The 27,912-nt window shown below is 37.4% G+C and overlaps 1 protein-coding gene across 1 annotated transcript in view; it reads right to left on the reverse strand.

The window, feature by feature from the left end:
- The window catches only part of Atad2 (ATPase family AAA domain containing 2), a 44,462-nt gene that overhangs the window by 12,338 nt on the left and 4,212 nt on the right, over window positions 1–27,912 (reverse strand). Inside the window, exons 2-18 of the mRNA XM_048457099.3 lie at window positions 27,380–27,531; window positions 24,705–24,754; window positions 23,058–23,223; window positions 22,475–22,577; window positions 22,194–22,281; window positions 20,624–20,770; window positions 19,439–19,556; window positions 15,389–15,493; window positions 13,346–13,454; window positions 12,895–13,010; window positions 11,619–11,793; window positions 10,051–10,139; window positions 4,420–4,579; window positions 3,149–3,239; window positions 1,525–1,839; window positions 1,305–1,437; window positions 293–479 (exon numbers count right to left, since the gene is read on the reverse strand). Coding sequence (XP_048313056.3) covers window positions 293–479; window positions 1,305–1,437; window positions 1,525–1,839; window positions 3,149–3,239; window positions 4,420–4,579; window positions 10,051–10,139; window positions 11,619–11,793; window positions 12,895–13,010; window positions 13,346–13,454; window positions 15,389–15,493; window positions 19,439–19,556; window positions 20,624–20,770; window positions 22,194–22,281; window positions 22,475–22,577; window positions 23,058–23,223; window positions 24,705–24,754; window positions 27,380–27,531 — 2,304 coding nt within the window. The remainder of the gene's footprint in view (window positions 1–292; window positions 480–1,304; window positions 1,438–1,524; window positions 1,840–3,148; window positions 3,240–4,419; window positions 4,580–10,050; window positions 10,140–11,618; window positions 11,794–12,894; window positions 13,011–13,345; window positions 13,455–15,388; window positions 15,494–19,438; window positions 19,557–20,623; window positions 20,771–22,193; window positions 22,282–22,474; window positions 22,578–23,057; window positions 23,224–24,704; window positions 24,755–27,379; window positions 27,532–27,912) is intronic.

Below are 27,912 nucleotides of genomic sequence, written 5' to 3' on the forward strand. Positions count from 1 at the left end.
ACAGTCATTGTCTTAAGAACTTCAGTTCTCACAATAGTCAAATTATTATCTCATACCTTGCAACAGGAAAAAAATGAATTTAGACATCTTATAACTCACCCAAAGTCATACAGATGCTAAGTGGTAGATGTGAGAAATAAAACATATACTATAACTAAACAATTATACAATTTTATTTTGTAAACTTTAAGTCAGATTTCTTTTTTTCAAAATTCAAGTTCAAAAACAGTAACCCTAAATTTTGTCTCAGAATAACTGCTTTATTTTATAACTTGTTGGCTGGAAAACTTACCTGAGAACACGTCTCTTCAGGAGATGTAGTACTGATGCCAAAAAGAACAGGAATGTCTAATGTATATACAGTAAATTTTTCCAAAGCATGGATGACAGCTGGTGCCAAGTGAGAACTCTGTCCAAATCCTGGTTCTCCCACTATTAATAATCTTGGCCGAAAAGACATAGGTTGGTAACAAGCGTTTCTGAAAAAAATTAATAAGCTGTATTTTGGAGAAAAATTTAAATGTTTCCCTTAAATTGACAATTACAAATCTTCAGAAGCCTTGCCCATGTGATTAGTCAATTATAACATGGCTGAGTTAGCAATGATTGTCCCAGATTTAAGAATACTTTTACATCATGACCGCTGTAACACATTTTGAATTTTTCTTCTTCTTTTTTTTAAGATAGAGTTTCACTACGTAGCTTTGGCTGTCCTAGAACTCAATAAAGCATATTAGGCTGGCCTCAAACTCCTAAAAGATCCACCTGCTCGTCACCCAAGTGTGGGATTAGCGGTGTATGTCTTTACACCTGACCAAAATTTGCTACTTAAAAATGTATGTGCATGAGTACTGAATACATGTTTGTACCACCCATATACAATGCCTGTGAGGCCAGAAAACGTTATGAACCCTAGAACTGGAGTCACATGGTTATGAGCTACCATGTGGTTACTGGGAAATGAACCCAGGTTCTCTGGAAGAGCAGCCAGGAACACTAAGTACCTCTACTGGGACTGGGTCTCTTACTGATCTGGAGCTCACCAATAAGGTTAGCCTGGGAGTTAGTGAGCCCAGGAATCCTGGCTTCCCAGTACTGGAATTACAAAAACACACCACCATTCTCAGCACTAGATTTTCATGTTTGTAAATGCATGCACTTAACCAATAGAGTCCTCTCACCAGCCCTGATATTTTAACTTAAATAAAAAGCTGATTGGCTATCATCTTTCACCTTGTCAGACAAATTTCACTTAGTTTTATGGAATTTACAAACCAAAACATTCATTTGCTGGGAAAACATACCTATTTAAATGAAGAAAATTTAAATTTTCTTTTGCCTGATTAAAGGTCTTTTGAGAAAGTCCATTTTCATACACCGATGGTATATCATCATCGCTGTATGCCAAATCACTTTCTAGCAAAGGGCAAGCACCATCTACAAAATAATAATAAAAAACCTATCCATTAGTAATTTTTCTTTGTCATACTTTTCTTTCTTTCAGTGGTCAATCAAGTCTTATACCTGAATTTAAATCTTTGTTTGTTCTAACTTCCACATGTGGAAACACTTTCTGTAGGGCTTCTAAGATCATATGAACAGTATTTTGCAGAAGTGGTTTCACAATGGCAGACAGTGCCTGTCCAGGTGATGTCACAGCTCTCTGGGAAGCTGGTATTATCTTCTGCATAGCCATCTCAAAATCCTTAGCTGAGATATTAATTGAAGAGAGATCCAACTGCAGCTTCTCACTGGTGGTGTAGATCTGTGGGTACCGGCGACGTAGGGCACATAAAGCAGCTTCGGCACATATTGACTTGATATCTGCACCACAGTATCCTATCCCAATAAACCAAGGGGGGGAAAAAGCAAAATCCTCAAGTAAAATTTAAAAATTAAGTCTTAACTAAAATTTTTATAAAGTGAACTGAGATGGCTTCAACACATCAGTAACTTGTGAATGAAACATGCAAGCACTAAGTAAGAGCAAGAATTCTGTTGTGTTTTTTATTTTTACTCTGTGATCTTTCAAGACTCACTTATACTCTGCGGAGAATTCTTCATCTGTCCAGTGGTAATACTGTCTAATTAACAGGAATATCACTGTTTTCATAGCTAATCTGTTCTCAAATTCCTTCAATGATCAATCTGTCCATTTTTAAAAAGACTTATTTTAATTATGTGTATGTCTATGTGAAGGGATGTGCACATGAGTACACATACCCATGGAGGCCAGAAATCCCAGGGTACTGGATTCCTTGGAGCTGGAGCTACAGAGCTGTGAGCCACCTTGTCTTAGGTTCTGCAAACAGAACTAGAGACCTCTGAAAGAGCAGTATGTACTTGTAACAACTAAGCTATCTCTCTAGCCCTCAATTTTCTGACCTTTAAATTCTAATTTTTTGAGAAAAGGAATCATTATATACCCATGGCTGACCTGATACTCACTATGCATGCCAATCCTACCTCAGTTTCCCAAGGGCTGGGGATACAGGAATATGTTGCTACACCTTGGACAGGATCTATACTCTAATATCTAGGATCTTGGAGGGTAATACATGCCACAAAGGAGATAGAAACAAATGATCCCTTCCTTTTCAGATGAGCTCTTCCTTCTTGTGCAGTTGAGGATGGCCATAAACACGCAGTCTGCCTTCATCCGTCACTACTAGCACTGCATATGTGTGCTGCTGAATCTAGTTACATCTGTTGTTTTGTTGTGCATGACTACAGGTATATAGAGGTCAGAGGATAACTTATTTCCTCCTATCTTCATGTATGTTCCAGGGATTTAACTCAGGTTATCGGGCTTGAACTGCAAGCAACTTTATCCACTAGGTCATCTCCTCAGTCTTTTAAATCTAAACTTCAGGGCTGGAGAGATGGCTCAGAGGTTAAGAGCATTGCCTGCTCTTCCAAAGGTCCTGAGTTTAAGTCCCAGCAACCACATGGTGGCTCACAACCATCTGTAATGGGGTCTGGTGCCCTCTTCTGGTCTGCAGGCATACACACAGACAGAATATTGTATACATAATACATAAATAAATATTAAATAAATAAATAAACCTAAACTTCAAGGCAAGACCCAATTTGTTCCATCTTTGAAATGAACACAACATTTTTCACATGTCCTCAAAACAATATTTACCAACGCAGTTTTCTGCTAATTCTTCTAGAAATATATCCAGTGGTTTAGGATTCCAATCTCTTGTATGAATCTTCAGAATCTCCTTTCGAGCCTGTGGGGGAAAAAAACTCTAATTTTAATTTTTCATACCGATAATGAAGTTAAGTTAAAGTAACCAAGACCTAATATAAGTATAAGACCACAAAAACGAGGAAAAAGATGAACCTGTAAGCATTTAACAAAATTAAGCAGATTTCCAAGTAATGTGCCCAAGTTATATTCATCATTTATGTAAATTTAAAAATAAAACAAAATATTGCTCATTCTGGAGTACATTAAGTATTAAGAATACTGACAACCCTACTCAGTTTCTTTGTTAAGAATATATATTTTTTCAATTCTAATTTGTCTGTAAGTGGGTATGTGTACCTGAGTACAGGTGCTTTTAGATTCAAGAGGGTGTTGTATTCCCCAGCTGGAGTTACAGGTGGTCCCAGGCCACCTGAAGCAGGTGTTGGGGACCTAACTTGGGTCCTCTGACAAAGAAAGCACTCTTAACCCCCAGCCATTACTACAGCCCTACTCATATTTTATTATAAGCTTCTCAAAAGCATTAAATGGCTTTAGCCTAATTATTGCAGTACAAGGGTGTTCAGGAAAAAGTCACAGCTAATGAGCTGGCTAAGGACTAATTAAGCTACTAAAATGGAAGGATATGTTTAACTTAAAACAATTTTAAGAGCAGTCAGGAAGGGAGATATGCTTAAAGAAAATAAATGACTTCTACTGACTTCTTTTGAACAATCATGACATCAAAGTAAAGTCTTCAAGTTTTTACTGTATCAAAACTTGTTGGGCTGGAGAGATGGTTTAGCAGTTAAGAGCACTGGCCGCTCTTCCAGGTCCTGAGTACAATCCCCAGCAACCACATGGAGGCTCACAACCATCTGTAATGAGATCTAGAGCCCTCTTATGGGATGCAGGCAAACATGCAGACAGAACACTGCATACATAATAAATAAATAAAATCTTTAAATAACAACAACAAAAAAACTTGTTAGTGGGAGTAGAAAACAGCTCAGCGGATTACGGCACTTGTAACCAAACTTGATGAGCTGAGTTCTACCCACCGAACCCACACAGTACAGGGAGAAAATTGACTCCAAGTTGTTTTCTGATTTTCACACCTGCACTGTGGCACAAACACTCCCTGCCTATTTCCCTACCCATCATAAAAAGGGATGTAATTGTACAAAATCATTAAAAATAAAAAGTATTTAAAACTTTCTTACGTCTTTATCAGGTAGACTAAAAAGGAATTCTCTGTCAAATCGACCAGGCCTTCGTAACGCAGGGTCTATGGAATCTAGTCTGTTGGTAGCTCCAATGACTACAATTTCTCCTCTGCTGTCCAAACCATCCATAAGAGCTAACAGTGTTGAAACAATAGAACTAAACATAAAAATAAGAAAATAAATTAGCGTTATGAACAAAGAGTCTATTACTCAGAAATATTTCTTTTGGTAAGGTTTAATGTACAAACATGCAAAGGAATTTTCTTATGGGACCTAGCTACTTTTCAATGGAAAACAAAACACAGGGAAACTAGAGAGATGGCTCAAGGGTTTAAGAACCCTTGCTGAGAAAGAGGACCAAGAGTTCAAATTTTCCTTAAAAAAACCCATATAGAAGTCAGGTATCACTGAGAATGTTTATGGCCTCAGCATTGTGAAACAAAAGATAAGTGAAGGGCTGGAGAGATGGCTCAGTGGTTAAGAGCATTGCCTGCTCTTCCAAAGGTCCTGAGTTCAATCCCCAGCAACCACATGGAGGCTCACAACCATCTGTAATGAGGTCTGGTGCCCTCTTCTGGCCTTCAGGCACACACAGAATATTGTATACATCATAAATAAATAAATAAATAAAAAAGATAAGTGAATCACCAAAGCTCACTGGCTCACCAGTTAATCTAGCCAAGCAGTGAGAGAATCTGTCTCAAAACTAATGAGGGCTGAGGGGATGGCTCAGTAGTTATAGTGCTTGCTTTGCAAGGTTAAGAATTGGAGTTTAGATCCCCAGAACACACTCAATAGCCAGGATGAGTGTGGCAAACTTGCTTATAATTTCTGATAGAAAGCAACCTTGATTGAAGGAGTCATTATGGGGCTAGCAAGAAACCTGGCACTAGAGAAATTCCCAGGAGTCCACAAGGATGATCCCAGCTAAGACCCTAAGCAATTGTGGAGAGGGGGCCCGAACTGGCCTTGCCCTGTAGTCTGACTGATGAGTATCTTAAATGTCATCATAAAACCTTCATCCAGGAACTGAAGGAAGCAGGTACAGAGATCTATAGCAGAACACTGGGCTGAGTTCCCAAAGTCCAGTCAAAGAGAGGTAAGAGTGATAATATGAGCAAAGGGGTAAAGACCATGATACCCACTGAAACAGCTTATCTAAGTCTGTGGGAGCTCACAGACTCTGGTCCGACCGTGAGGGAGCCAGCATAGGAACAAACTAGGCCCTCTGAATGTGGGTGACAGTTGTATGGCTGGGGCATACTTTGGGGTCACTGGCAGTGAGACCAAGATTTATCCCTACTGGCTGTAATGGCTTTTTGGAGCCCATTGTAGGGGAATTTGAAGGGATACCTTGTTCAACCTAGATAGAGTGGGGAGGGCCTTAGTCTTGCCTCAAAGCAATGTGCTAGGCTTTGTTGACTTCCCATTGGAAGCCTTACCCTCTAAGAAGTGGATAGGAGGTAGGTGAAGGGAGCAGGAGGAGGGGAGTGAGTGGGAACTGAGATTGGTATGTAAAATACAAAAAGATAGGTTTTTTTAAAAAAAATTAATAAAAAAGATCATCAAAAAGCATAGGCATCTGTTGATGTAGCTCATTGATAATATCTTGCTAAAAGCACAGGCAATACAAGAGTAAGAACAACCTGATACATTTTATGTAAGTACTTCATGAAAGTAACCTTTTACCCCAAAGTGAGTAACAATACTCTTGCATCATCTAATACCCAGTTTTTTCAGTTACCCCCTAACTTTTGCAGTAGTGAGGATCCATCCTCTTGCCCTGTGAATTTAGGCAAGCTCTACATCACTGAGTTATACCCCAAACCCCTAAAAGTATCTTTCATGCTTGATTTGTTCAATTCAAGATCCGTAAGACCCAAATACCGCGTGTGGCCATTTGTACCTCAAATCCATAGCATTTTATGTTCCCCTCCTCCACACCATTTTTTGTTGAAAAATTAAAGTCATTTGTGGCCTAAAATTTGCTTTCTATGTTCTGGATTGGGCTGACTGCTTGCTGATGGGGTCATTTCAACTTACTGTTCTTTCATATTCTCTTGTAAAACAATACAGAGACCCCAGAAGCTTAGTTGGTGCAGGTTAAATGTCTCATAGGCTGTGATTTCTACTCAATTGCTGTGGCAGGTACATGCTATCAGTTTCTCACTTAAGACCAGTTTCATGAGGTTGTTTCCCACATCTATTTCCCTGATTTTATATTTGGGATAGGGGTGTGGCAAGAAGCACTGACAGAGTCAGTGCTTGATCTAACCAAGTCTGGCTTTGAACTCCTGATCTTCCTCTAAATTCCAAGCACTGAAATTACAGGTTTGTGCCACTATGCCTGGCTCCCTTCAAATTTATTAACTAATATTATTTCAACTATTGAATTACCCCAAATTATAATATGTGTAAGATAAGAAATGTTTGCTTCAATTTTCAGAGTAACAGTTGGTGAAGAGGCAACAATAGAGGTGATCAACTGAACTGAACAAAATTTGTTTTTTAAAGTTTTTTTTCTGTAAACTTTTACAGTCATTATTTTTGATATAAATTGTCCTACATCAGCTAACTGGAACCCTCCCAAGATTTAACTCCTCAGCTTTCCTTTTTCAGTGCTGCAATCTGTTCTAACCTGCTATTATAACAGTGTTCTCAAGCCATCTTAGCATTCAGTTACTTTTTTCCTTAGTAATAGAAAATTCATATTGAGTTCCTGTTATTTCAGATTAAAAAGAGGGGGGGATCTTTTGGTTTGAGACGACATCTTGCTTTGCAACTGAGTCTGGCCTCAAACTCACAATGTAGCAGTCTAAGACGACCTTGAATTTATGGCAACCTTCTTGCTTTAGCCTTCAGAGTACTGGCACTGCAGGCATTTGATACCAGATATGGCCTTGCTAAAATTTGGTGTTCTAATTATTAATATTTTAAATATAAATAAAAAACTGAGGGCTGGAGAGACGGCACAGTGGTTAAAAACATATTGCTCTTCCAGAAAACCCTGGTTCAATTCCTAATAACCATACCAGGTAGCTTATAACAAGCCTGTATGTAACTCCAGCTCCAGAAGACCCAACAACTGTGGCTTCTGCTGGCACACACACACAACATATACTACTCACACACATTATCTTAAAAATCTTTTTAAAAAACAAACAAGTACTGTGTGTGTGTGCATGCTACAGAACCCATGGAAGTCAGTCTGTTATCTCCTTCTACTGTGAGTTCCAGGGATCAACTACAAATTACTCTTATGCCTTGAGTGCATATTCCGTCATCTTTGCAGGATCTAATGCTTGGAATTTTATACTCATGAAAGTCTTACTTCCTAACATCATTCAAATACTTACTTGTAATGTCCTACATGTTAAGGCACAAAAGTTTGATTTTTTTTCTTTACTTTAAATCAGGGCTGGTCTCAAACTTGCACCTACGGCTTGCACATTTGAAGGTGTGCACTATTATGCCTAGATAGTTTTGTCTTTAATGTACTAAATTCTTTAAAAAAAAATATAAAACCTAGAAATGTTTACTGCAAATTTTTGAGCTTTTGAGAAAGGAAAATTCAAATACTAAATTTCCGTTAAAATATGCATGTAAGTATTTGAAATGAAATATTCCTACTTGTTAAAATTACTCTATTTTTTAGTTAAAACTTATCTGATCTTTTTATAAAACTACCTCAAAATATAGTACTCAATTCACTTAATTGTAAACTATAGGACTATTAAATGTTTCTCCCAACACAATAAAAACAGTGGATAATGTTTTATATAAAGTTCATATGATTACTAAAAAGAATTCACAAATAAAATCTATCATGTCATTTAAAATAATCAGTTAACATAGCAATAAACTGTCATTAAGGCCAGTTATCTATCTATCTATCTATCTATCTATCTATCTATCTATCTGGTATTAGAAAAGCAAAACCTACCTATTAACTACATGATTAAATCTTGCTCATCTCCTACATTATATATAAAACTACTGATGTATTTGAAGACATGCAATGTGGTTTAGGGTATCTCAAAAAAATGGGCAATCACATGCAAATTGTGATACCATTTGAAAAGAAGCTCTGAAAAACTAAAGCTGACTTGGAACTGAAAATAACTTATGGCTGGGAAATGTGGTTCAGTTTCTCTGCATAATATGTTTGAGGCCCTGGGTTCACTCCTAACACTTCTAAGAGTTGGTATATTTGTAGGTTCTCTTCTAATACTGGAGAAAAAGTGTCAGGCCCCAAAGAAACCCTGGCTAAATCTAGTCTCACTTACTACCTATGGCCCCTCCTAGTCCTTCTCATTTTGGGACATGGTTCTTTTGGCCTCTTGGCCCTTTTTCTCTGTCCCTCGCTCATTCTCCCCATCTCTCCTCTTACAGCCTGGTTCAGTTTGGACCTCTGGCTGAATTCTCCCTCATATCTACAATACAACCCTTCTCAATCATACACAGGAGCAGTCATGTCCTTATTTTCATTCAAAAAGTACAACTTTTCTATCGTTTGCTTTGTTTTCAAGACAAGGTTTCTCTACATATCCCTGGCTCTCCTGGAACTCAGTTTGTAGACCAGGCTGGCCTTGAACCCAGAGATCCATCTACCTGCCTCTGCCTCTTGAGTGATGGGATTAAAGGTTTGCACCACCACATGTAGCTCATTTTTTTTTCCTTATCTTTAAAATGAGGTTTGGTATTCTTATCTTAAATCAGCAGAATTATTCTAGGAGATATTTTTATTTAGCCCAGGTATCCCCTTAAAAACCATTTGGGGCATAGTTCTCTTGGCCCTCTCTCCAGTCTCTCCCTGGGTCTCCTCTCAATGCCTGGTTCAGTCTAGACCCTTTCAGATGCCACCTGTGGTGATTTGAATAAGAATGGCCTCCATAGATTCATATATCTGAATGTTTAAGTCACCAGGAAGTAGAACTGTTTGAAAGGTTTAGAAGGATTAGGAGGTGTGGCCTTGTTGAAGGAAGTGGGCTTTGGAGTTTCCAAAGTCCATCCAAGAATCAGTCACTTTCTACCTGCTGCTTGTGGATCCAGTGCCTGATTGCACACCATCATGTTCCTTGCCATAAAAGACTAACCTCTGGAACTATAAGCAAGTCCCCAAAATTAAATGCCTTCCTTAATAAAAGTTGCTTCGGTCATGGTGTCTCTTCACAGCAACAGTGACTAAAAGACACCTGAGGACTGGGAATATATCTCAGTGGTAAAGCACTTGAACAGCAAGCTTAAGGCCCCGGAATAGTCCCCAGTACTGAAGGAAGTTTAAAAAGGACAGCATCTGCACTAGTTTGCAACATTTAAGATATTTAAATACTTGAGCATAAAACTTGAGAAAGAAAATCGAATTATTAGGTCTAATCGTAGACAGGCTAGAACTACAAATAACTGGCTTCATCAGCCACATTCTATATCACAGCCTTATTCTGACCAATGGCCTGTGAATATATTTGGGTTTTAAGTCATATCTTCTATAACCAAGATGTTAAAACTATTGATAACAACCTGATTTTCAGAATAGGCTCACTTTAAATATATGTATGCATTTGGGTTTCTTTCACCATTTAATACTTATCTTTCATATAACAGCAACACAAATCAGTCACGTTTTACCTGTGAATCTGATCTTGCCTGCTAGATCGTACTGGAGCCAAACCATCTATTTCATCAAAGAAAATAATTGCTGGGCGCATCTGATAGGCCTAAAAGAGGGTTCAGGAGTCCTGTGTCAACATTTTAATCTATTTTCATTCAAATTTGCAAAGAACATATAATTTACAAATCAGAATATATATACACATACCCTTTTCAATCTATTTTCATTCAGTCTTGCTTACCAGAATGTCATGCATAACTATTTTATAAGACTGATATAAATCTCAAAAACAGTTTTTAGAACTTTACATATATACATTATATTAACATAATCTTATTTGCATTTTCTTCTGAAAACATCCAAAATATTCTAGTAGTTAAGTATCTTAGATTTCATACAGCTATAGTTACTGGACATACAGAAAAAACTTCATCACTGTCTATAAAGACAAATAATGGAGGATAGTAACACTCTCCCTCTATGTAAGGTAGAAAAATATCACTCAATAAAATGCCAAATTTAAAAAAAGAATCTTAGTAAAACGAAATGAAAACTTAGCTCTAAAAAGGTGTTCAAAAAGATTGTCAGTGTCAGGCATGGTGGTGGCACATCTTTAATCCCAGCATTTGGGAAGCAGAGCTCTGATTTCAAGTCTAGCCTGGTCTATCTACATAATGAGTTTCAGGACAGCCAAGGGCTACATAGATCATGCCTTAAAAGCAAAAACAAAAACAAAATCCCCTTCAGCAGTACGCCCCAGTAGAGCAGAATGCATTATTTTACGATGTACCTTCAATACAAGCTGGCATATGAAACTGAAAGCTATTCTAGGAAAGAATTACATTCAGTTTCCATACTGTAAAATAATTTATTACCATTAAATTCCTCAGGAGGAGATTATTTCTCCTCCTTTACTAGGTATGAGCTCTAATACTTCTAAGAACTAAAATTCAATTACTCCTATCTCTATATAAAGTTGTTTGCTGTAGGTCAGCATTAAGAAATATTGACACTACAAAAAAAAAAAAGAGTAAAGACATTGCTGCTAATGTGATTCAAGATGGCATTTCAAGTTGGCAGTCAAACTTGGCAGTACTGTCTATGTGGTGCTAGCTTCAGAGGCAAGAAGGGTGCAAGACCAGAGGGGAGGGGTCATGGATCCTTACTCTATAATGTCAGAGCAGCTGAGACCAGGAAACGTGGCAGGGGAGTTCCTGGGAGTTCCCTCAGAGGGCAAGAGGCTGAAAGACCACCTTTTGAAACTGAAGCCAAGGTTGTAACATTTTGGATACCCCAAAATGTTAGAGATGCCAGAGCTGTGACATCTGATAAAGGGAACTACATACAAGGAGCGGGACCAATCCAAGAGAGAATTTTTAAGATATGAACTCCCAGCTTCCTATTCCTGCCACCATGCCTGCTACTTGCTGCTGTGCCTCCCCACCATGATGGACTCTTATCCCTCTGGAATGGTAAGTCTATGGTAAGTCCAGAGTAAACCTTCTTCCATTAAAAAAGAAAATAAAATCCTCATACACTTGAATCTGTAGATTAAAATCTATATAGGTCAATTTTAATATCATACCTGATCAAATAGCAATCGCAGCTGTCTTTCCGATTCTCCAACCCATTTACTCAGACAATCAGCACCCTTCCTCATGAAAAATGCCACTCTTTTATCCCCTTGACTGCACTCATTGGCAAGTGCTCTAGCAACCAATGTCTTTCCAGTTCCAGGTGGACCATAAAACAAGCAACCTCTGTAAAACACATTAAACACTTTTAGTATTAAATTAAAAGGTAGACTACTGAAACAAAAATTAAAAATCACTCTCATAACCACTTTAGTTAATTAAAAATATTAAACAATTGAAGCAGTTTCACTATACAAAGAAAGTACAGGTTAAAACTTTGGGAGTTAATAACAATACAATAAGATTAATCAGAAACTAAATAAAACCTTTTTAAAAACATTGTCCTTTACTACTGGATCATGCACATCATACATATATTATATTACCTTGCATATATAATCAAGAAACACAATCATATAATTCTCTCTTGATTTCGTAATGGAGGAGATAGTATTTCAAAGAGAAACATACAGAAAATTGGTGTGTATTGGTTTAAAAACATATTAGTAATTATATGTGTGACTAGAAGACGACTCTGTAGAGCTAGTTCTCTCTTTCCACCTTTACAATGGTTTTAGGGATCAAACTCAGGCTGCCAGGCTTGTGATTAGGGGCACTTGATGCTCTTCCAGAAGACCAGCTCCCAGCATTCAAGTCTGGTGGCTCACAAGCAGTCTGTAACTCCAGCTCTAGCAACACAATGACTTCTGGCGTCCACAGGCACCTCCCACACAGGTGGCACACAAATAAAATTAATTTTAAAAGGGAAACTAGGAACTAGCACATTAAAAGGGGTTAATCAGCAAAAAGTTTAAGAGGACGGGGGAATGACGTAACCAGTAAAAGTGCTGGCTACATAAGTTTGAGCATCTCAGTTCAAATTCCCAGAACACACACATGCAGAAAGCTGGTTGAGGTTATGTGTACACCTGTGATACCAGTGTTGTGGGAGATGGGATAAAAGTACTGCTAGAGCATGCTGGTTGGCAGTCTAGCTCCAGATTCAGTGAGAGCCTGTCTCAAAGGAATAAGGTGGCAAGTATCAGAGCAGACACCTGACATCTGCCTCTGGCCTCCATATGCGTGCATGTGCACCTGCACCTACACATCCACTTACATCTCTCACACATGCAAAATTTAAGTAAAATCTGTAAAGCTGTAAGAAGTCAGAGAAGCAACAGTAGCACACACACATTATGGCCACAAGAAAAAGCACATTTAGGCTACCTTGGTGGTTGAATTTTAAACTTCTCAAAGACTTCTGGATAAAGTAAAGGAAACACCACCATCTCTTTTAGTGCTGCAATATGATTGGACAGGCCACCAACACTATCAAATCGTACCTGGAATGAAATAGGACACAGATCTGAGTTAAAATTAAAACACTGCCCTATTATCTCACAATCAACTGATTAACTGTAGTATTTCCAATTTTTAAAAAAAATGTTTATTTTGTATGTCACCATGTGTAAGTTGGGAATCAAACTCAGGTCCTCTGCAAGAGCAAAAAATGCTAAAAAGGCTGAGCCATCTCTCCAACTCCCCAAAATTTGTTTTTAAAATGTATAAAGATTTAAGTTCCTGATAAGAAAAAAAATCTTTTTTTAAAAAAATTTAAAACAAAAGTAAAGTGAAGAAAATTACACCTCAAGTTAAGCACAAATTTTAAAATACTCACTGAAGAATCTAGTTGCATTGGATCAACATCAGCAAGGTTTGCTCCAATTTTCATTCGATCTTTATAAATCCCTCTTATTTCATCTTTCCGAAAATTCAGTGGAAGGCACCTATTAAAAAAACACATGCACACACATGCACAAATACACACACAAACACAAACATATATATAAAAAGTCACACATCAGATCATCTCTTCCCTAAATTACATATCACAATTATTATTTTTCTTCTTTAAAAATGTTTGGGGTTGGGGAAAATGGCTCAGTAAGTAAAGTACTTGTTGCCAAAATGGAGGACAGGAGTTTAGCAAACTCCGAAATATATAGAATCTGGGTAGAGATGGCAGGCCCACCATAATCTCAGGATCCCCAGAGCAAGCTAGTTAGCCAGACTAGCCCCAAGACTGAGCCCCTGTTCAGTGAGAGACCCTGTCTCAAAACACAAAGTGGAGACTGACTATGGAACCCGCCCAGTGTCAACCTTCATTCAGATTCTACACAAACACGTGGTTGCTATATGGCATGATGGTAGGTGCCTGCAATCCCAGCACTTGGAAAATCAGGAGTTCAAGCTCCTAAATGACATAAAATAAGTTCTAGGCCAGCCTGAGTTATGTTAGACCTTGTCTCAAGAACAATAATCAACCAAACAACCCAACCCTCCTGATTCAAACATTACTTTCTGCTTGAAAATACTTTATTATGATGGGCTGGAGAGATGGCTCAGCGGTTAAGAGCATTGCCTGCTCTTCCAAAGGTCCTGAGTTCAATTCCCAGCAACCACATGGTGGCTCACAATCATCTGTAATGAGGTCTGGTGCCCTCTTCTGGCCTTCAGGCATACACGCAGAAAGAACATTGTATACACAATAAATAAATAAATATTAAAAAAAGAAAATACTTTATTATTAGAATTCAATATTGTATTCATACCTACCCACCTAGCTATAAATGAGAACAATCCTTGAATTGGTGAGAATGTGGACTTACTACAATTGAAAATAATCTTTCAGTTTCAATTAAAAAATTTCCAATTTGTTTAAAAAATTTTAAATGAAAAAAAATTATTCCCCCAAGCTAATGTTCACCAAGTTAATATTAAAATCTATTACAATCCCCTTTACCACCTTGGGGTCTGCAGAGACCTGCTGGGATCAGGACTTCTAAAGGCAAATATATCTGAAAGGCTGTGGTACAAGGCCATTTTTTGTGGGCTCTAAGGGCTCTAGAATCAAAAAGAACATATGGCTCCTTTTAAAGCTGAAGGTGTTTATGCCTGAGATGAAAATGATTCTACTTAGGCAAGAGATGTGCTAATGTGTATAAAGCCAAAAATAAAACATGGTTCCTGGAGTCAAACTGAGCAAAAGCAGTAATCTTGGGTAAGGTAACTTGGGCTTATGTAAACCCATTGGCATGATACCTGCCAAATTCTGATGCAACCTTCTTACATGTGTGTGATACTGAACCCTGACAGATTTAAACTAATGAAAAGTATATAAATAAGTGTGGATTTGTGCTTTAGGACAAAAAAAAAAAAAGATCTAATATACTGGTATAGAAAAAAACAAAACTGTAACCATATGTTCTATTCTGTCATTTGTCTTAACTATAGATATTTCTAGTTAGGCAGTTTGCTTTGTGTTAACCTCTGGTGCAACATTTTAATCAGTTAGGCTGTACTTATTCATAAATTATACTACTTTCTCGTCATATAAAAAGGTATCTGAGGACCAGCAGCTTGGCACATGAGTAATTTCTGGAACCCACACAAGCAGAAGGAGAAAACAACTAAATCAAGTCCTTTGACCTCCACAGGCCATAGTATGCACATGTCCTGTGCCACAAAATAAATATATAATTTTCAGGAAAAATTATTTTTAAATATATTTGATAGTTTTATAACACATCCATTCCATCTCTTCTCCCAAATTTTTGTTTTTGTTGCGATCAGGCTTACCACATAGCCCAGGCTGGCCCTAGAACTCTTAAGCCCCAAAGCACTTAAAGGTGCAAGTCACCACACCAGGGTCTGAGCTCACCTGTTAGTAGCTCTATTTCGGTTCCTTTTTCTTCTCCTCTCAAAGTGCTCATCTTCAGAAGAGGAAGAGGAAGTAGAGTCACTACTGTGGATTGCGTGCCTTCGCCTAAACAGGGAAACTGAAATCATGATGAGGGAAACAGGAAAACGGCAGAGGACATAAGCATCAAAAATATCTAATGATCTAAAAAGACTTGTGTAAATTTAACATTTTCTCTAAAACAATGAAGCAAGCTTTGTTGGCTAATTTCTGGGGTAAAGACACAACCAAGAGAAAGGGAAGAAAAACAAGAGGCTAGAGCTGACCATCAAATGTTCATTAACATTAAAGAAAATGTCGGCAGTGAGTTCTTAGTCTTGAAACAGGGTCTCTGTGTAGTCCTGACTGAAATGAAACTCACTATGTAGATCAGATGGGCCTTAAACTGAGATCGACCTGCCTATGTTTCCCAAGTGCTGAGAGTAAAGGCCAGTGGCATCAGGCCTGGCTGAACATGCATGTTTAATATTATATAAAGTTTTACATTAGAAATTACCTATTTTTGAAATGACAAGTATTTTTTTTTTAAAAAAAATACTTTTAATCAAAGAAAAAAGCTATCAAGAAAGAAGGGTAAGCAAGATTGCTCACTGGGTAAGAGTGCCTATCACCAAAGCTAAACATATGCGTTTTAATTCCTGAGACCCATAAAATGAAAGCAGAGAGCCGACTTCCTCAAATTGTCCTGACCTTCCTATGTGCATAAACATACACTGGCACAGACTAAACATTTATAAAATGCTATGAGGTCTAAGAGTATACCTTAGTAGTAGAACGTTTACTTTTTTGACATGAAGGAAGCCCTGGGAAATAGTAAAGAATAAGATGGTGCCAGGAATAGTGGAATACACCTTTAATCCCAGCACTAGGGAAGACAGAGACAGGATAATCTCTTGAGTTCAAGATCAGTGAGTTCCAGGACAGCCAGAGGCACACAGTAAGACCCTATCTTCAAAAAACAAAAAGCAGGCAGTGGTGGCGCATGCCTTTAATCCCAGTACTTGGGAGGCAGAGATGGGCAGATCTCTGAGTTCAAGGTCAGCCTGGTCTACAAGAGCTAGCTAGTTCCAGGGACAGCTAGGACTGTTACACAGAGAAACCCTGTCTCTAAAAATAGAAAACAAAATAAAAAAGAATGGCCTTTTATTTAAAGTATGTTGTCAACTCTATCACCTAACTGCTAAGCATAGTATGGAACTCCAGTTTTCTTACAAAATAATATGTGATTAAGTTTTTAGATTAGTCAGCAAATAACAAGCCAAGTTCTACAAATACACAGGAAAAATGCCTTTGGACAGTTGCAAAGACTCACAGAAAGAAAGAAAATCTGCCTGAGAAAACTTTAACCATTCTATTGGCTTAGAAGCTACAACTTTCTCTCAGTTAAAATATAATGAGTGGGGGCTGGAGAGATGGCTCAGTGGTTAAGAGCACTGACTCCTCTTCCAGAGGACCAGGGTTCAATTCTCAGCACCCACATGGCAGCTCACAACTGTCTGAAGATCCAGTTCCAGGGGATCTGACACCTCCATACCAATGCACATAAAAGTTAAATAAACTATAAGAAATGTTTAAAAAAATATAATGAGTGAATTAAAATATAATGAGTAAGCAAGTATTTTTAGACACAAAAGGATCACAATCTTTTATAACATTATCTATACAACCCATGTCTAGAATCTATCTTTAAAAAGACTGGGCTGGAGAAATGCCTTAGAGTTAAGAGTTCTTCCGGAGGGCCTGGGTTTGATTATCAGTACTCACATAAAGGCTTTTAACTGTCTGGACTCTAGTCCCAGGGGATCTGATAACTTCTCTAGTCTCAACAGGTATTGCACAAAAGATGAACAGATTCATGCACAGGCAAAACACCCCCACACAAAATAAACCTCTATAAAACAGCACAAAGCAATTTATGGTCTCTATACCATTCACTGTGATTGTTCATAGTTTTTAACAGGAATGCTAACATCTACGGGTTACATGATAACCCTTGTAAATATTTCTTCAAAAAATCTGAAATTTCAAACACAAATGGTCTCTAGAGTTTTGAGTAAGGGCTTGTAATGCCAGACTAAACAAGAAAATAACCCGCTAATGATCTGTATACCCAAGACCATTTCTGTGACATCCTGCAGTCAAAATTATCTAGCGTAAGCCTGCATATTTAGTAATATTGCCAACACTCTAACATATTCTCACTATATGTAAACTTACCATATATTCATAGAAGCAAAACACATTTCACAGTTTGAAGAAATGTCAGATTTACTGACTGTTTTCCATATACCCATCTGACATATTTATTTCTCACCACCTACTTCTCCAACTATGATGTGTGGATCCCAGGGCCTTGCATATGTTAAGCAAATGCTCTACCACAGAGATACACCAATCAGCCTTCTCATTTAATCTTAACTAAAATTCTGGACAATATACATTAGTAGTAGGCTCATTTTATTTTATAGTCAGGGTCAGTGAGGTTCAACTGGTTTAAACCTCAGAATAAGTCAATGATGTTGTTTAAATTCAAACCTACATCTTTTCCAAAAAGACAAATACTATTGGTGGTTTCTAGCTTATCTCACAAACCAGTAAAAGTTGTAAGCAAACAACAAACCTTGTGGACCAACATAAGGTATTGTTTTGTAAATAAAAGAACCCTGACCCCAAAGGCTTATCTATGAAGTTTATCACCAGATGGTGAACTATTGAGAAGTAACGAGATCATAACAATGTTTGGCCTCATCAATGGATTAGTCTGTTTATAAATGAATGGACCATTAGAAAGTGAAACCTAGACTGAGGAAATAGGTCACAGGGAATGTGTCTTGGAAGAATTTTTGAAATGGTCTTACTAAGTTGACTAGCCTAGTCTTGAACTTGCTCTGTTGCCCAGGCAGGACTTTTAATGTCAACTTAAAATACCTCTGCCTTAGTATCCAGCTGGGAATAGAGGACCAAACCACCAGGTCTAGCTTTTAACAGCATTCTAAAGTGTTCACGAGAATACCGAAAACGCAGAATCCTTCAAGTATAACTGATCTTGAGAAATGACCTTCCTGCTCCTCATTCTTCAGGGTTAGGTGAAAGGGATGATGAAAAAATAAAGTCATAATGTCTACTCATGATGCTGACAAAATCAGAAAGCCTAAGGACACAATTAGACTTATTTTTCATAAAAGAAATGACTCCTTAACACTTAAAGTTTCTGCTTGCAGGACCAACGCATGACCAGATCACTTACAGATTCTGAGAGCTGTTTAAACAGCTGAAATCTACGATTTCAGTTTTACTTCTGAAAATTAAAGGTATCTCGCATACCAGTATCATTCTTGTTTCCTTTGCTATTTATAAGCCATGTAATACTACTCAAACTCTGGTTATCCTAATTTATCAGAAAATCTTATATTACTCAAGATGGGAAAATAAGTATAAGTTACCTCTGTAAACTTAAATCTGAAAGAAAACAACTGTTGGGATATAAAAGAAAAAGAAATCCTCTAGTGAAAAAGACCACTTTTTTTTTCCCAAAAAAATATAAGAGAAATAAACTATAAAACAGATCCAGAAAAAAGGGTGGCCTGTGTCATGATTGAGTCTATAAGTTATATAACTTAGACTATTTAACATGGTGGGAGTTGATGCTTGTGGCAGTATATAAAGAAAGGCTACAGTCTAAATGCAAAATTTAAATGAAATAATCTTTATAAAATATTTAACATAGAGCCTAAACTACAATATACACCAAGTCAAAGCAGATCTATTATTCAATGTGGTACAATGGAGTAAACTATCTTACCAAGTAGTTACTAATACTTTCTATTAATGAAAGCAAAAGCAAAACCAGTCACTGGCAAAGGGATTTAGAGCCCTAAATGCAGAGCAGAGCTCTTCCATGTATGAAATTCTAGAATTCCGTCCTAATACACTCAATCCAAAGATTCTAGAATCTTGCCACAACATAGCCAATTATGGTATCACAAATCAATCACTATTTCAGAACTTAACCTGTTTAGTCGTTTACAATAGGGACTTCTTGGTCCTGTAGAAGATAGTCGGTATCTTGGTCTTGCAGGAGAAGCTGGGCCACTATAAAATATGTTGGGCTTTCTCTGGTGACGAGGTTCTAGAAAAAGAAATATGAGTATATATAATGTAAAATATACTAAGAAATTTGTTCTTTAAATACTAACAAATGTGCTGCTTTCCATGAAAATGCTAGTAAGTATGTAAAGAATATTTTACTAATGTCATTTATCTATGGGGTTGATAGTAAAAGTATGTAGTAGGGGGCTGGAGACACAGTTCAGTAGTAAAGAACACTTGCTTTGAGAAGACCTGAGTTCCAGTCCCAGTACACCCTGAGTAACGTACAACCACCTGTAACTCAAATTACAGGGATTCAACACCCTTTTGGCCTCCATGGGCACTTGCGTGCAGGTGCAGTACATGGACTCATACTGACACGCATAAACAAACAAGTATAAATTACATATAGGACAACCAAGATACACAACACACTAGCCATATACAGTCATTACGATTATCCATGTATAACAGATATTGCTTCCCCTGACCATAAAAGCTCACAAGTTATTGATGTTTGGTATTAACAAAAATCAAAAGCATCTTATCGTTATAAACATAAGATCAGAAAAAAAAAAGATAAAAAATAAAATCTCAAAATAGGTCAAATATTTGTTTTGTTCAAGGCAATATTTAACTCTTTTTATATTTAACCAGGCAGAGGTGGTGCCTTTAACCTCAGCACTTAGGAAGCAGAGGCAGGGGGTAAGTTCAAGGGCAGCCTGGTCTACATAGGGAGTTCCAGGACAGCCAAGACTGTTACACAGATAACCCCTGTCTCGAAAAAAATCAAAAAAGGAAGGAAGGAAGGACAAACAATGGGATAAACTACCCTTTCATATCTAATTTAGAATAGAGTAACAACAATGAACAAATCAGGGCTGGTGAGATGAATTCTACAAAGACTGCCTGATAACATGAGTATGAGTCCACAAGACCCACATAGTAGAAGGTAACTGATTTCACCCCCGTGCACCACGGCATGTGCGCACACACACCCCACACAGAGTAGATAAGTGCAATAAAAAATGTTTAAGAAAGAACAGGACAGGAAAAGTAAGGTACTACCAATCTATCTTTCTCCTGAAAGATCACTACAGTACTTACTTTCCAGTGGTGCTTGGTAGTAAACAGTTGCTTTTCTCTGCCTAAGATAGTATCGTTTTTGATTATCTTCTTCTCCATCTTCATCATCATCATCTTCTTCATCTTCACCATCATCCTCCTCTTGCTCTTCACCCTCTTCAGATGATTCTACAATTAAGAATATACACAGGGGCCAATGAAATGTCTCAGCAGGTAAGAGTAACTGCCACCAAACTGACAAACTGAGTTCTATGCCCAGAACCCACAAAGTCAGAAAAAAGCCCCACAAATTGTCCTCTGACCTCCACATGCACTTAGCACCCCCACCCAAAATAAACACACTAAGTTTACAAAAGAAATGCGTCCAATACACTCACCAAAAGGTTAACAATTTTTAACACTGGGAGCTAGGAGAGAAAGGGATCTCCCAGGGAAGAAAGATCATTTAAAACTTTACCCACTTTTCCATTATTCATAGACAGAATTTGCAACATTAAGAATTTTTCAAAATTAAAGTAAAAATTATAGAATTAAAACTTAGAAGCCAGGTTTGGAAGCACATGCCTTTAATTTCAGTACTCAGGAGACAGAGGCAAGCAATTCTCTACAAATTTGAAGAACTCCAGCCTGGTCTATATAGTAAGTACGAGGCCACCAAGGTATAAGAAAAAATTAAGCCATAAAGTTTGAAAACTAATGCTAGTAAATACCACATTAAAGTTTACAATGTTCTCAGAAATCTCGACATAAAACAACTTTACCTAAAACTCTCAAGTTCATGTATACTGATAGGTACCTAGTTCTCTGGCTATGGGAATTACATAAGTCTAATAAATGCTTTTATGATATAAGATAGCCTCCACCGATGTTTAAAATATATTTGAGAAAACTGCTTTCACTCAAGAGAAAACAGAAAATGTTAAGCCTCAAAATTAGTAGTAAAATTAACTTTAATAGATGGATGGCGGTAGTGCAAGACTTTAATCCCAACACTTTAGGCAGAGGCAGGCAGAGCTCTGTGAGTTTGAGATCACCCTGGTCTACAGAGTGAGTTTCAGAGTTACAGAGAAACCCTATCTTAAAAAGCCAAAAGAATGAATTAGTAACGACTTTAATCATTTTAACTAAGATTGAGATATATGATAAACTGTAGTTTTATTATACAAGCAAACCAATTATTACCTTAAAACTGTTGATTTTAGTTACTTTCTCCAACAAAACACACTATCCTGTTTTGAGCTCTCCCTTGTCAACACTTATTTAAATTATAACCACAACTACTGCAAACTACAATGTCAATTTGAGGGCTGGAGAGGTGGCTCAGAGGCTAAGAGCACTGACTGACTGCTCTTCAAGTGGTCCTGAGCTTAATTCCTAGCAACCACATGGTGGTGGCTCACAACCATCTGTAATGAGATCTGGTGCCCTCTATTGGCCTATAGGATATATGTAGGTAGATTACTGTATATGTAATAAATAAATAAATCTTTAAAAAATAAGTCAATCTGAATAATAAAGCTATTTCTTAAGTTAAAAATGCTTAAATTTGAAGCCAGAAAACAGATTTAAACAACAACAAAAATACACTAACCCACACTGCCATCTTGGTTATCAGTTGTTTCTTCATCGGCCTGTTGAATAGCCTTCCGCTTTCCTCTTGTGTACATATAAGGATTGCTCTACAAATGTTCAAATAAAATCCATTAACATTTAGTATATGTTCACACAAAAGTTATTTTTTAAAGGAAGACCCAACTATAAACAAATTCTAGCAGTAATTTTTGAATATAACAAATGTTGAACAAAATGATTAATTACTACCTTTAAATGGATTATGCACTAAACAGGGATTAAGTCACCACCGAATCTTACCTCTTCTGCTTCATTAAACACTCCCAAATCTTCAAGTTTTTTCATCCGCTGTCGACGCATCTTTTTCATGTCATCCATCTTCTGAAGTACAGCTTCAGCAGTGCTTTAAAAAATAGTAATAAAAATATTTCAGCAAGAAGCACTGACTTAACTTGGTAAAATATTCAAACACTTCTCTCCATTAACTTAAACACACAAACAGAATAAAGGGTTACCAAAAGCCATTCTCCTGCATGTTTCACATAAATCAAACAGATTACAGTATTCAGGACAGGGTCAGGGGTGTAGCTCAATAGTATTGCACTTCCCTGGCATACACAAAATAGATATTCAATCCCTAATAGAATATCTATTTGGATAGATATTCAAATCTGCGGGAAAAGGGAGGCGGAAGTCATAGTGGTGGCAGATACCTTTGGTCCTAGTACTTAGTAGGCAGAAGCAGGCAAATCTGAGTTCAAGGGCAGCCAGCTACACCGTTTTTGTGTGTTGTGTGTGTGGGGGTGTTAGTAAAAACTCACAATCTGTCTTGAATATAGATTGTTCCAGATACATAGTTTTGATCTTAAGCATTTGTACTTACTTTGTTATAAGCTTGTCAAATAGCACAGACTGGTTCACAGTACTGTAACGACTTCTAATCCTACAACTTCTTCGAACTTCAACATCTCCATTCTGTTCACGCAAATGTTCTGTACTCTGAGCAATGTTTCTATTCCTCAATGAGTGAGTAACTGAAATAACTTTGTCTTCATAGATGTGTACAGAAAAACATAATAAGCATTAGCAAAACAACTTGAAAATGCACAGGACAGCTACTTTAATACAGCAAAATTATACCACCTCAAACTTGTTTTTCTAGAAAAAATTTTAAGTTACAACATATCCCTATGGTATGAGCTAATGCACTTCAGAGAAGAAATGTCATATAAAGACTTGTATCAGACAGTTTAAAGCAGCTTGCGATAGTTCTATCAAAAGAAGATGAGATAGAGCTAGGTGTAGCAGAGCATGCCTGCAATTCCCCACCATCAAGAAGCTCAGGCAGATCCTGAGTTTTTTAAAAGATCAGCTTGGGTAGTAAATCATGGCATATTCATAACAGAATCTACCCAGCCACAAACGTAGCCACATAGACAACCACTTAATTAATTTTGTTGAATGAAATGATATAAAATATCCTGCATGATTTAGCTTACATAAACCTCTAGGTAATGCAAACTAATCTACAGCAACAGAAAACAAGCCAGGCAGTGGTGGTGCACACCTTTAATCTCAGCATTTAGGAACCAGAGGCAGGTGGATCTCTGAGTTCTAGGCCACCCTGGTCTACAGAGCTAGTTCCAGGACAGTCAGGGCTACTCAGAGAAACCCTGTCTCTGCGGGAGCAAAAAAGAACATTGGTGATTACTTTGGAACCAGAGGGCAAGGCAGGAATTGGAAGAGTCAAGATAGATTATATAAGAGTGTCTTAGTCACTGTTCTATTGCTGTGACAAGACAGCATGACCAAGGCAACTCTTAACCACCACCACCCCTGCAAAACATGAAAGCATTTAACTGGGGGACTGCTTAGTGTAAGAGGTTTAGTCCATTATTATCATGGACTGGAGCATGATGGCATGCAGGCAGTTTGCTGAAGCAGTAGCTAAGAGCAACATCTTTTTTTTTTAATATTTATTTAATTACTATGTATACAATATTCTGTCTGTGTGTATGTCTGCAGGCCATAAGAGGGCACTAGACCTCATTACAGATGGTTGTGAGCCACCATGTGGTTGCTGGGAATTGAACTCAGGACCTTTGGAAGAGCAGGCAATGCTCTTAACCTCTGAGCCATCTCTCCAGCCCTAAGAGCAACATCTTGTTCACTAGATGGAGAAAGGGAAACTTTTGAAACCTCTAAAGCCCACCCCAAGTGTCAGTTACTTCTCCTAAGGCCATATCTTCTAATCATCCTAATTCTATCAGAGTTCCGCCCCCTGGAGATTTAGCATTCAAACATAGGAGCCTATAGCGGCCATTCTTATTCAAACCACCACAGGTGTTTGAAGAAACTTTTAAGGGTAAAGGGTATCTTTACTATATTAGTATATAATGGCTTCTTTTACATACTATGTCAAACCTAACAAAGTACACACTTTATGCAAGGCTATTATACGTGCTCCAATCGACCTATAAACATTATGAACCACGTTTTAAAAAGCTGAAGTGCTGTTAGCACAACTTACCTTCTTTGCACTCTTCTTTTTTTTTATCAGCCTGCTGTCGAGCCAACTGCCTATATAAAAAATATGTTAAATGAATTAAAAATAATATTGACAAGATATTTAAATCCTACATTCTATACAACAAGCTAAGGTGGAAAGTTAAGTCAAAAAATTAAAAAACTCAAGACACTTAAAAAATCCAAGAAACATTATAAACATCTACATGTTATGATTAAACAAATGTTTATTTTGAATTCAATGACTAATCCATTTATTTTTGTTTTTTGCGACAAGGTCTCACATTGTAGCCCAGTTTGTATGTAAACTAATGGCAATACTCCCGCTTTAGCCTTCATTTTTATTTATTTTTAATTACGTGTTTGTATATGTGGAGTCCCTAAGAAGGTGTTGGATAGTCTGGAGCTGAAGTTACAGACTATTTTGAGACTCCTTATATGGCTGCTAGGCATTGCATTTGTGTCTTAGTTGCGGAGAAATATCTCCAGCACCAGTGTGCACTACCACACTGCCTACTAACTCGTAGACAAACAGAAAAATCAAGTCAAAGCATCTCATTTGATATAAGAAATGAAATTCTTGGACTAAATATTTAAGTAGTTGAAGAAAACATTGCATAAAAGCATGCTTCACACATATCCATAGCAATCTAATAACCTTGAGAAATTTAGAATTCTAAAGAGAATTAATGGCCCTTAGAGATATGTTAATTGTTTTCTATGAACAGTTGCTTGCTTGAAACTAATCCCAGCATTTGAGAAACTGGATCAAGCAGATCACCAGAGAATGCTCACAAACTAAGAAAGCTAAGGCACACTGATTTCTGGGTGCAAGGACAGCCTGGTCTATAATATCAAGGACAGCCAGGGATTTACAGGGAGAGCTTGTCTCAAAAAGTAAATCATGAATAAAAACAAAGGGACAACCACGAGTTCAAGGCCAGCTTTGAGTGAATAATGAATTTGAGGCAAGGCTCAAGTAGAGAATTGTCTGAAACTAAACATCCACTCCACGCAATCAATCAATCAATAAAAATTTGGTGTAGAAAGTCTACTGAATGGGGAGGGAGGAATCAAGCCTAAAAATCAGGACTCCATCATCTTTCAAATCCTATAAATATTAGCTTAAATTTATGGGCATTATTCTCCATAAGCACAAACATTATTCTTTAAAATGAAACAAGGACTAGAATACAGTTCAGTGGGGGGAGGGGACCACATCCTAGTTATGTCTAAAAGGTCTGGGTTCTATTTTCAGCATCAAAAACAAAGAAAGAAAATAAAAAAAAATATACAAATCAACACAGTACCTGCTGCACAAGCATGAAGATCTGAGTTTGGATTCCCAGTACCCGACTAAAAGCTGGGAGTATTATAGCACAGCTATATTATCAACACTGGGGTTGGGGTGGAGGTGGGCTGAAACAGGCAGATCTCCAGGTTACTGACTAGCTAGCCTGGCTGAAGTGATGAGTTCCAGGCTCACTGAGAATTCCTACCTTAAAATAAGGTAGAGAGCTGTGGAAGACACCCAACATGGACATCTGGTCTACAAAAATTCATGCATGCCCCTACACACGTTTTGGTTTGCATACACCAAAACATGATCTCATCCTACACAAACATAAAAGAAAACTTTCTAGAACACTTCACCCATATATCCTTTGAAATGTGTGAATAGTATTAACTCCGTACCTTTCTTGGGACACAGGTAAAACCAAAGAGAAAATAAAGGTTTTTAATTTAAAGCAGGGCTAGTAAGATGACTCAGTGGGTAAAAGCACCTGACACCACAAGGCTGTTGACCTCAGTTTAATCCCTGGAATCAACATAGGGGAAGGAAAAAGTTGTCATCTGCATGTATACACGCTCAATCAATAAGCATAAGGAAAAAAAGGTTTGAAAGGTTTGAGTAATTCATTGAGTTAGTTTAGGCTGGTAAATTTTCGTTCTCAAGGAGTCCTGCCCATCAAACCATGTAAAACACTTCTGAAGTAATTAAAGTAGTAATTTTTTTGTTGCTATCTTACTGAAACAGATGGGTTTTTAATTTTACAGAAATTATTAACTTTTTTGTGAAGTAGCTGGATAGTCTATATAATATTCTTCAGCCATTCTGTGCCTGACAAAACCATTGGATACTGTGGCATCAAAGCAGCCATATGGGAATAAGCCCACGGAGCCAACAAAATCTGTAAAACCAGGTGGCTGCACTTCAACGCCTATGAACTTAATTTCCTAGGAAAATGCATATACAAGCTAAAACATTTCACAAATCTCATGTATTCCCTGAAGACCACTGGTGTGCTCTCTGGATTCTAGTCAAGCACACCATGATCAAAGAGATAGATAGATAGATAGATAGATCTTTCAGACACAAAGAGATGGAAAATGTGGTAAAAAGGAATGAAAACAAGTTACAATATAGGGTGCTGTCAACAATGAAAAGGGAAAGAGCAGGAAGAGTATATCATCAAGAGACCCTGTGGAGAACAAAGAGGACCCTCCACATCAATCTCTGGCCTCCACATGCATCCACATCCACAGACCTGCCTACACACTCACATGCACAACACATGTAAAGTAGTAAATACATAAAGTAAAATGGAAAAAAAAATCAAGTTTAAAAAATATTATTTCAAAAGCAATTTGAATTAGTGGTCAAACATCTTGTATTACCTTGTAAAATGTCTGCCATTAGTAGTGTGTTTCTCTGTTCTTTCCATATTCTTATCAGAACTAGAATCTGAAGAAATCTGTTCTTTTTTCCTCAAAGATCTTAAAGAATGCGTATGGCGGTACCTTTCAACTCCCTTAACTGAGGAGCCATCCTTTAAGAAAAATTAAGAATGTCGTTATAAGTTTGACTTTATTAGTTAAGGCCAACTTTAAGTCCTAAGAATCTTCTCTGATTATAAGTTAGTAATAGTTGTTTTTAGTTTCTCCAAGAAACAATAACTCAAACAATTATTTCATTACAAGAATCAGTAAAGGCTATGGAACTTAAAATACAGCATTTACTACCAGGCCTGGTAGGTGGTGATCAGAAGTTCAAGGTCATCCTCAGTTACAGATGTGAGGCTGAGCTGGAAATACCCATACCAAAGAATATATAAGGTCAGCTAGGTGCTTCAATGTTAAAAAGAATTCGCTTCCAAGTCTGAAGATCTGAATTAAAATCCCAGGACCCAAATGGTGGATGAGAACAGACT

Source organism: Myodes glareolus, chromosome 19, assembly GCF_982192425.1.
Source record: "Myodes glareolus chromosome 19, mMyoGla1.1, whole genome shotgun sequence".
Lineage (NCBI taxonomy): Eukaryota > Metazoa > Chordata > Mammalia > Rodentia > Cricetidae > Myodes > Myodes glareolus.